At 38.9% G+C, this 11436-nt stretch overlaps 1 protein-coding gene and 1 pseudogene across 1 annotated transcript; one reads left to right on the top strand and one right to left on the bottom strand.

The window, feature by feature from the left end:
* The first annotated feature begins 8614 nt into the window (after positions 1–8614).
* Positions 8615–9587, top strand: LOC149839403 (protein EARLY RESPONSIVE TO DEHYDRATION 15-like). The gene is made up of 2 exons (XM_090002525.1): positions 8615–8994; positions 9260–9587. Exons 1-2 carry the CDS (start codon positions 8724–8726, stop codon positions 9418–9420), a joined length of 432 nt encoding a protein of 143 aa, XP_089858651.1. The 5' UTR covers positions 8615–8723; the 3' UTR covers positions 9421–9587.
* A 1220-nt stretch (positions 9588–10807) lies between these two features.
* Positions 10808–11173, bottom strand: LOC149839402 (26S proteasome regulatory subunit 4 homolog B pseudogene; annotated as a pseudogene).
* Between the last annotated feature and the right edge of the window lie 263 nt (positions 11174–11436).

Below are 11436 nucleotides of genomic sequence, written 5' to 3'. Positions count from 1 at the left end.
GAGACTGAGTCTTAAATAATCATCTTTGGGGCACTTAAGTCTTTACAACCACTCATTTTTAAGAATCGTCATTTTTTTTGGCACCAATGGAGGAGAGGGTACTTAAGTTTTTGCAATCGCATCAAACTCCAATGCTAATTATTGCCGACAAACATGGAGATATGAGACACACATGCTTACATACCTGGTGCTCTTTGAGACCCCCGAACATGTGCTTTGTATGTAAACTCTCATGCTTTTTTGGGGTAAGCAAAGCTGGCATTGCACATGGGCTTAAACTCTAGTGACTAAATCCCTTGCACAGAAGCTCCTTCACTTGTCGCTGCAACTCAATACTCTTACTGGGATTCATACGATACACAAGCAAGTTGGGAAGACTACACCTTAGGATCAGATCAACTGCATGTTGGATTGATCTAAAAGGATGTAACCTATCAAGAAATTCATCTGACATGATATCCTAATATTCAGTAATCAGAAGTCACACGATACAAGGGACATCGGGAACCATAATGCAAACCTCTTTCAGCACAATGGCTAAGCCATAGTCATCCTCATGACAAGACTCTATAAACTCCTTGTAAGAGAGGCTATTCAACTCAGTTTCTCTGATTAACTTAGGAATACTAGATTGAAAAGACTCTCTAAGAGGGAAGAGTTTGATGTTTCTGTCATTGAGCATAAATATTCTTATCACCAAGATGCAACATCTTTGTATCAAACTACTATGGGCAGCCTAATAGAATATGACATGAATCCATGCGGCTGATGTCATACCACACCTCATCAAGTAATGAGGTCCCATGTTAAACATAACTAGGCGACATGTAGTAATTGAAACTTCATTTCCTTTTTTAAACTAGGACATCTGGTATGGTTTAAGATGTTTTTTGGTCTTTAATTTGAGCAACTCCACAACAATAGAAGAAACTATATTTTCGCATGCACCACTATCGATAATGACATCTCATAAGTAACCCTCACAATTGCATCACATGCGAAAAATATTATTTCTCAACCAGTTTTTGGTTCGAGAAGATTTAGAAAAAATCATGGCATGTCAGATAGAACCAACATCCTCAGGACTAATCTCAATAGTCTCTCTATCGTCATGAACATACCTATCTACCTCCCCTTCTCCAGACGACTCTGCATGACCAGACTCTTCGTCCTCAGAATCTACATCTATGAAATGCACACTCTTGCTTAAGCATTGAGCTGCCAAGTGTATGAGTTCCGAACTACGAAAATAGTGAGTCACCTCTTCTATTTCGTGGGTCTTCGACCAAGTATGGGTTGCGGGCCCATCAATCACAAGACGTGATGGGGGATTTATGTCGGCTTTGGCAGACTTGCCACTTCCCATACTAGAATGGTTCAGGAAGAACATTCTAGGCTCCCAGGTACATATTGGAGCAGATTTTGTTTGGTCTACATAATTTCTAGAGCAAAAAAGCTATATAGTTCTATATTGGGCAAGTCTTAATTCTCCAACCTGGAGAGAATGATGCAGGAGTGGAGCAACTAGAATCTAGCTAGGTCTATAAGAGATCCATTTGGATCTGTTTTAAATTTTGGATATTTTTCTTTAATTTGAAATCTTTTGTATTTGGATCTTGTACCTGATCCAAAATTCTAGGATAACTTTTATCTTTTTAGGAAGTTATCAAAATAGGTATTTTATTTAATTTAGAATTAGAAAAGTTTCATCTATTTATATTGGCGGTATCTTTGTGAATGGGGTCACGAAGATATTGAAATCAGCTACTTTTTAGTTTATTTGTTAATTTCTTGTAGTTTTTGATTATTTTTCAGTAATTTCCTTGAACTTTTTAGGTATTTTTAGATTTAGTTCCTATTTTCCTAGATAATTCGTAGTTGGGTAGAATGTTCTCATGTATCTGTTACCCGGTTTACATAACCTAGTTTTTTTTTTATTCACGTTTCCAAGTTTGGATTTGCTGCTGAGGTACAAGGTGGCAACTTTCGACCAAGATAAATAGTTAAATGGCTTTAGAAGAATGGAAGTGATCTTAATTCTCAAGGCTCGGGTTGGCTTGTTCCTGGACTATGACTTCTTGTATATTGGAATCAAGACTAGGTGTTGGCCAATCTAGTTTAGGTCCTCAGCCATGGTGAAGATAAACCAATAGAGGGAAGAACAGATCTAACCTTCAAGAAGCAGCCGATGAAGGAGATCAGATCGGATACCAACTATGCATGGGCGACTGCGGGGACTTGATCTAGTGAACAGTAGTGAAAGCGTCTGTCTAGAGGTATGGGCGATTGCAGGGGCCTGGTCCAGTGAACAAAATCTATAACATGTTTTAAGTTGATGATGATGAGTAAATTAAGTCCTCATGAGCAACACACAGTAGCAGTGGTGGATGGAGGAGATGAACACGCTCTAATACCCTATTAAAAAAAAGCATATGATCAAACTGGTGAAAATGAGAGAGAGAGAGAGAGAGAGAGAGAGAGAGAGAGAGAGAGAGAGAGAGATGGTTTTACGTTGTTCGGCCATGGATGACTTACGTCCACAAGATCTTTCGTTCGAGTAGCTGACCTCTTAGGGAAAGGTAGCAAGGCAAACAAAACTGAAAGAAGTCGACTGTTGAAATAGAGGAGTCAACTCTCTGGTGCATTAACGCGAGTCCAAGAAATGACAATATGGAGAATTGAGGCGGGTCGACTCAAGCACACTAGAGTCCTAAAAAACAGGTGAATATGCAAAAAAAAATCTAAATAAATTTGGGAAATGACCAATGATTTTCCTATAACCTTAACAAATTTCTTTTTTGGCCCTTTTTTTATGCAAGTATTAAGCAAATTCAGCAACGAAATCAATCTCATAAACTCATCATAATAATTTCATAGAATTCACACAATTGTTAATAGAAAGATTTTCATTTGAGAGTACAAAAGTGAGTAGCATGAATTTACACAAAAAACTACACATTCCAAGCTCTCTTCTCATTGTAGTGAACCTATTTTCGTTTAAGGGTTTTGTAAAGATGTAATTATTTATTGGTGTCAATGAATCTTAGTTCTATATTACCCTTACTTACATGGTCTCTAATGTAGTGCATGATGTCTAACTTCTGTATGTTTAGATCTAGAGTGTTGAATCAGATTTTTTAAAAGATTAATGCACTTGTATTGTCACAATAATGAAGAATATGATCTAAATTATTACTAAAATCACATAATTTATACATAAGCCACAATATTTCAGAACAACTATCGGCAGCCACATACCCTTAGCAATGGATAACGTCATGGAGTGTTGTTTCTTGGAGGACCAAGCGATCAAACACCAACCAAGAAATTGGCATATTTCACTCGAGCTCTTTCTATCTATTTTGCATCCAGCATAATCCGCATCAGAGCATGCCGTAAGCTCACAAGGATATTTTTTTTTATACCAAAGACCTAGGTCCAAGGTGTCTAATAGGTATCTAAATATTCTCTTAATGACACTTAGATGAGATTCTTTAAGATCATTTTAGTTTTATAAAATTGAATCTTAATTGCTTATTATTATTATTTGAGTAAGCCAAGGAAAGACATTCCTTTAATTGACCACACATTGGCTAGACTCTGGTTGGTAAAACCCTTGAAGTCCCTCCGCTCATTGATGAGGAGTATACTTAGCTTCGACCTTGTGGCAAAGGATCCTCCCTGCGGGTTTCAAACTTGTGACGTCCTGTAACGCCCTAAATTTCTAAAACAACACTTTATCTAAATTTCATAATTTATTATTTTTCTTTACAACAAAATTTAGAAAAGAATTTAGCAGCAAAAATAGATGATAGTTAGTCGTCAGTTTTAGAAGATGTAGGGCGGGTCACAGGTATGTGGTCAATCACTTATTGTCCACCAAAATATTTTATTTAAGAAGACCAAAATGAGTTATTTATTATAAACAATACTACTTAATAAAACAATATTAGATAAACTGAGTTTGTAAATGAAATGTCTAATGAAGCCTGAAGAAACCTTAGATCTTGATGCCGCCCTGTTCCGCATCACACGCGCAGGTTTAGTACCTATATCTCCCATAAAATGGGGTCAAAACCATTCCTTGTAAGGTAGAAAAACATTTCAATTCTAACAAGTATAATATGTTGAAGACATAAAAGGTTACCTCAGGATCACAGTTGAAAACATCGTAGCTCAAGTCTCCATGATTTAGTGTATAGGTATTCTATGGACCGAAGCAAGAGCTCCTCGAGCCTATCTTAGTTTTCCAGATACAATTTAGGTCCTTCACCCAATCGATCCAACAGTATACCGAGATCAGTACCTTATATAAGGTGATACATGAGTAGTACTAACGTATATTCATTGATTCATTTGTTAGTGTACCTATGACTAATGTATTGTTTCGATAATTATAAGTTCACCCCTAGTACGTTAGAAAACCTAACTTCGGCGTCAAACAAAATCATTTGGGTGTTTCTTATGCTATATATTTTTATGCCAAACGCTTGAGTGACTTTATCTATAGAGAGGCGGCAGTTTTTTATTGGGAGACCCTCGTCAGGCTGGTTCAGATGTATCCTACTACTACAGTAGTAGAGTCAACCCCTAGGCCTTAGAGATAACCCAACCTCCTAACCTTCGAGTGACCGGGAGACCACATGAAATCTTTGGTTCATAAGATAAAGTATGTTACTCGATGTGGTACCATCATTGTCTTTCTCTATGAGTGTAAGTCCTAAAAGGGTTCATCATAATCTTTATTATTAGAATGTTGAGTACTACATAGGCAACCAGTGCATTATGCACAAAGAAAATATGAACCCAAACCCAACCAATTTTTTGAAGCATGGGTCGATTCCCGTGTAGACAAGGACTATCCTTATGTTTGTATATATATGCAGACATTAGTTTTGGCGCCTACAACCTTCACAAGTGCTTCACCCCATTGCAGGTGGATAACCAACTCTAGTACAACGACGCTTATAAGTATTATTCTTGTAACAGTAGTTTACAGATGCATACATAATCAAGGATCACTTTTGATCGACTGCTCAAACATACTTAGTCGTAACAAGCATCGGCCTAACAAGGTACAAAAGTTACTCTGGTGTAGTGGCCCTTACGAGTACGATGCCCTTGAAGGCAGAAATAAAACGAGTCATCCCGGTAGGGTTACAACAATGAGGCCATCATTGTGACATCCATACTAGCTTAAGTAAGTATTTTGCCAGAGTTTTTGGCAATATTTCTCCTGTTTAACAAGAAAAATGCTATGTTTCTTTCTAGCTCGAAGAGCACATTGTTAGAAATGTTGACAACATCTTTGTTAGCAAAAAAAATGCTACATTCATTTTTTGATAGATCCACACCGTTGTGCGTACATTGCATCTCTCATGATTTATTGAAAACCTAGGCCTTAGTTAGGCCTTACGCTGGTGACTTGGATATTTAAGTAAATGTAGTTTTGTGCCAATCCGAAACCTTTTCAATAGAGGTTTCTTCGTGAAGTAATGTTTTAAATGCGACAAGGCTTTTGAATCACTTTGAGCGATAGGACCAGTCTACGCATGTTACAACACATTTATATTTATTAAAAATAGAAGTTTATTCATATAACAATGCGACAACAAAGTAAATAGGGTAAAGCAAGAGTCTGTGCACATAACAGTGTGACGACAAAGTAAAGTGCATAAAGCATGACTCGGTGAATGAAAGCATGCATCGGGCTAAGTACTTTGCATGAATGAACGTATATATATATATATATATATTTATTTATTTATATAGTAAATAAAAAAGTAGTTGCAATGATACACACGTGAACACCGAAGCAAGCATGCTGTGACCTAGAGGGCGTAAACCAAGGATTGTGACCCTATGTCATGTAATTCACTATAAATATAAAAAATAGTCTTAAGTGTATGCGCGTGAATACTAAAACAAGCTTACGGTGGCCTAGAGGGTGTGAACCAAGAACTATGACCTGATATTGTTTTAAAAAGGTATACGGTAAGAAAAATCCCACCATATACGATAATTATTTCAATAAATATAACTTGAAATAGAGAACGATGTGCAAACTTACCAAAAATTTGGTAGAGGTGGCTTATCGCAATTATAAAGGTACTTCTAGATCGTGGCCAACACATCCTTACATCCAATATAGTCACAACCAAGAGCATCACGTATATAACTCGTTAGTGTGAAGAAATGAGAAAAAATTTAGAGATAGCTCTTTTCTAGAGAGAGAAAGTAAAAATCTAGAGAAATAACACTTTTGTAGAGCGAGTCATTTTTTAGAGAGAGAAGAGAGGAAAGAGAACGCTAGAGAGAGGGGTTGATGATTTTCTAACAAGGGGAGGGGGTCCTATTTATAGAGGTTGGGTGTAGGCCATATCCCAAGGGATAAGTATGCTCTTCTTTTCGATTTCTTCCTACCCTTTTTGGATAAGGACAAATATGTTTTCTATGGAGCCCACCTATATATTTTTATGAGATATTTATGTTTGACCCACAAGATATTTTTGTGAGATATTTATGATTTTTGTAAAATATTTATGTAGGGCCCACATATTTTCAAGGTTTCGTTGATATTTTTTACAATAAAAAGTAAGTACGCCATTCTCTTCATCTCAACAAGACAAAAGCGAATTTTCTCTATAGAATTCTATCATTTTTTCTTAATGAGCATGATATGACTCTTGAATGTTTTGAGCGTATATCCTTAAGAATATATGCATCTTAAGTATAATTGGCTCTGCGAAATCCTTTTATTTCGTATTTGAGGTCAATATGATGAAATTACGTAAAAATATCTCATATTTTTATTCAAAAGTTTATTGAAAAATTATGAATGCTACACATCCCGTCAATTTGGTTAACCTGTTCAAGTTGTCTGTACTAAGAAAAGCAGTTGCATTAATCTTATTAGGTGGACAAGGGTTCACTTCAAAATTAAAGATACCGTTGATATTTTGAAAACATTACAATTGTATTGCGATATTTTCAATGCCTATAGTATGCCAAAGGAAATGAGATTTTATTTTCAAAATATGTTATTTTTTAAATATGATCTGAATGTGTTAAAAATATTTTATATTTTTTATCATTTATATATGTTTAGTATATTGTATAGTGGGTAAATATTGGCTACTAATGAGCAGATATAACTCTTTTCTTTAAAAAAAATCTATTTTTTTGATAGATCAAATGTTACTATATGATCTACATGGTTTGTTTAGTAAGAAACTTATTTTGAATCACGTGATTATGACAAGTAATTAAGTTTTTAAAGGGATCTAAAACTCTACAGTCCACAATGTGAAAAAATCATAACTCAAAATATAACATTTTTACATTAAAAAAGCTCCATCCGAAGCTTGGTCTTTAGCAAACAAACAATGTTGAACACATTGAGTCGATAATTTCTAGCTCATTAGTTTCTTACTTAACAAATATGTTATCTTATATAATAACTTATCTTTTTGTGTGTATCTATGTCATAATTATACGAGGATTCCAAGACACGTGACACAAGTTCAATTATCAAGTTGCGAAACTTTTTACCAAAATAAGACAAGAGGGTATGGGTTTTTTAGACATTTTAATCAATGCAAAACTATTTTTTTTGACATTTTAATATTTATAAATGCATTTTTATTGACAAGTACGTACGAATATTTTCTCAAGGTTTTCTTGGGAAAACCCAGAATTCGCACGAAATTTCCCGTCTCCGCTATCCCCAACAATAAAATTTGACTACGAGTTCCCCCCAGCCTACATGAGAGAGAGAGAGAGAGGGAGAGGGTTTCGCGTTGTTCAACCCATCTGGTTCTTGAGATCCGTATTCCCCCGAACCCTAAGCCGATTCATGTTTCGGATCCACCCGGCTCCGGCCGAATTCAATAAATAACTGAATCTTCCGAGTCTCCGAGTCGATTCATCCTAGTGCTCCGGGTCCGGGACATCCGGCCGGGTTGAGTCGGGGTGCGGCGTGCGTGGTCACATCTCGGTCCCATCGCCACTTTAAGCATTAATAATTATGTGCGGGGCCCACCACGCACATGGTCATGTCTGATAAAAAGAGATGAGAACGAAGACGTGTCCCTTCACCATTCGTACCCTTAAAGCGTTGCATCACACGGTTTCCAAACCGCTGTTAATAAAAGCACAAAAACTCAACCGACCAGAGTTATTGACTAAAACAACCCTTACCAAAACCATAAATGACACCGGTTTTTTGGTCATATAACGAAAGCAGGCCGAGGGGCAATTGTGCCTGAAAGCATTGTGCTTTGTGGGTGAAGGTGAACCGCCCAGGTTTGCTAACCAACCCTTGTTAGAAGCTTCACGTTCGGAGTTCGAACCCACTGGTTCCGGGGTTAGGTGATGGACCCCACTCGCCAAACCTTATCCTCTGTTGGCAAGAAACTTTACTCTCCCAAACTTATTTTCTCAAATAAAAAACAAAAAAGAGAAAAACGGTCTTTTCTTTCCATTTTCACTCGAAACAACGGACCAAAACTGGAGGCCAGAAACGTAATTTTCTCAATATAAAAGGTTCATGCCCCCAGAATATATATAAAAAAAAGAAGGCCTTTTGATCTATAAATATCTGGCTCTCCAAAGCGTATCTGTTGTGGGGTTAGATCAAAGGGTGGTTCTCTTTACTTAGTGTTGGTGGTTTGGTATTCTTTTGTGTTGTGGTATTCTCTCTGGTTTGGGTTTGAGAGTTGGTGATGGAGGTGATATCGAGGCTGGCGACGTCTTCGCTGAACCCGAACGCGCCGCTGTTCGTGCCGTGGGCGTACAGGGCGGTGGAGGACTTCTCCAAGGAGTGGTGGGACCTCATCCAGTCCTCCGCCTGCTTCCGCGACTACTGGCTCGAAGAGAGGTTCTACCAACAGGAGGAAGAGGATGTCGTCCTCGATCTGGAGGAAGATTTCGGTGTTGATGATGAAGGAGACGCTTTCCTGGCCGAGATCGGAACTGAGTTTGACGCTTTTCAAAGTAATGACTTTTTTCTTTCTTTCTTTCTTTCTTTTCTTGGATCCCCACCCACACCCCTTCGATTTTTCAAAAATAAATTGTAAATAACGCATTATCACGCGTTAGATCGTTTAGATGCCTCTACCTTGAACATGGTAAAATCGTTGGCATCAGGTTAAAGTGCATCTATAGTTAGTTTTCCCTGCAAATTTCACGGAAAAAAAGTTTTTTTTTTTTCGTTTAGGTGAGATTGAATAGATTTTGAAGGTGGATGGGTTGGTTGCAGGGAGTGGGAGGAGGAACGAGTGCAGGGATGTGGTGTCGCTGGCCGCGTTGAAGTGGAAGGAGGGTCTGATGGTCGTGGAGAAGACGAAGGTGGTGATGGATAAGGCGCCCAAGATCGTGAACGTGAAGCTGAGCCCTCGCGTGATCCAGCAGCCCAGGTGAACCACGGTCTCGGTGTCCCCATGTCTCGTGCTGCGCTTACTTTGTGTATATTTGGTTCTGTTTTGTTTCATCTCTCCTGCTTTTCTTTTTTGTTTCGTCAACAGAAGCACATTGTAATGAAGAAGAAAATAGACAAAAAAAAATTGTAGATTTGAAGGCTGAGAAAAGCCCCCCCTGTATCTCCTTTTTGTGGGTTTCAGCAACATCATCTCTCTCTCTTTCTCTCTCTCATTTGTGAGATGGTGATGGAAATGACTTGAATGGCATCCAATGTGTGAAGACAATAATAGTGCGTCGGATCTGACAAATCCGATGGTCCGGAATTGTTGTTTGTGTGGTTTTACAAGAGTCGATGGTCTTAGATTATTCAAGCGTATGTTGTGCGTTCAATATTCGTTGACTGGATATTTTGGTGGTTAATGGGTTCGGGTCTGATAATAAATAAAATTGTGGGTTCGCATTTGTACATAGCATTGGACGGCTAGGATTAGTCCAGATCTGGTAAATTGTGAGTTCCATCCTACCTCGAGCTTAGCCATCCAGCTGAAGCATCCGGATGGCTAGGATTAGTCCCCCATTCAGGTGAAAATATTGACCAATGTTACCCGCTGATTGGGCAGTTAGGATTGAATGTAAGATGGAACTCGACTGGATCTGTACTGAGCATTGTAAAAAGGATCCAGTCCTGTGGTGATTTCCATCCTATGTCGATCCTAGCTGTCCAGCTGAAGGATTTTTTTTCTCTTGATCGTGTCTAGAATTGGGTTCGAATTTAGCTTGTTTTGGATTTGGATTACAATTTGGGTAAGCTCGAGGATGAATCAGGTATAATATAAATGGGTCGGGTTCTGGACACCTGCTTTCGGATTGAGTATCTTATCATCCTTTGGCAACATTATATATTAACTACAAAGCATGCTTGTCAAAAAAAAAAAACTACTAAATCTGCAAAATTTAGTGAAGGATTAGATGCTTTTTATTTTTCTGCTGTACCTAGGGGTGGCAATTGGGTTGGCGGGTCACCATACCTCAACATGAACCCGGTCAAGAACAAATGCTAGACTAGTTTCCAATCAAATCACCTGCTTCTCAATCTCATTTCCACATTCTCCAACGTCTCCCAACTTCAATGGGAAAACCCTAATTTCCCGAAACAATCGAGAATGTTCCTCAATTTTCCATTCACCAAAATCCCTCATCCCAATTCACGCTCCATTAATTCCGATCCCAGTAAAAATCCTCAAATCTATTTTAGTTCATCCCCAGAATTAAACAAAAAAAGGAACCCCATTTACTAAATGCAACCCTAATCCCTGAACTCTCTTCAAAAATCCTCAAATCCAACCAAAGAAAACCCCTAACTATGACAACTCAGACTAGGGCTAATTTAGATATCAAAGAAGAGGAAGAAGAAGTAACAAAAAAAGAAATAAAGATATCTGATCACCTTGTTGTGCATGAGGATGGCGCAGCTGGGCTCGAGCTTGTCGTTGTCAGTGAAGGAGAGGATGCCGATGTAGTACTTGGGGCCGACGGAGGAAGAGATGATAGCATGGTTCTCGTCGATGAGCTCCTCGAGGTTGCCGACGCTCATGGGGGAGCCGCGGAGGTCGTCGACCTTCGACCAATCCTCCTCATTCTTGTCCTCTTGGGGCTTGAGCCGCTCCTGGCCGGTGACAAACTCCTCCATGAGGTAGTCCTTGATCCGCTCCAGCTTCAGCAGCCGCAGCTTGCACTTCGTCAGCGGCGTCATCGTCGGAAGTCGGGCTGCCGATCCAGCCCCTTCTGCATCTGCCCCACATGCGCGGGTGGGGCCACTGGCTCAAACTTCTCCTCCTTGTCATCGTGCTTCCGGTCGGGTTCGGGTAAAATGGGTCAAACGGGTTGGTGGGTTGGCATACCCCCTAACACGAACCCGACCCCGACCCATTTAATAAACGGGTTAGGCGAGTTGACCCGTTTATGACATGAACCCGTTTAAGCCAAACCCGAACCCGGGTAAGAAGCGGGTTGGCA

The sequence above is a fragment of the Nuphar pumila genome, chromosome 4 (genome assembly GCF_984573655.1).
Source record: "Nuphar pumila chromosome 4, dmNupPumi1.hap1.1, whole genome shotgun sequence".
NCBI classification, from domain to species: Eukaryota; Viridiplantae; Streptophyta; class Magnoliopsida; order Nymphaeales; family Nymphaeaceae; genus Nuphar; species Nuphar pumila.
This window is presented reverse-complemented; position numbering and strand designations above follow the sequence as displayed.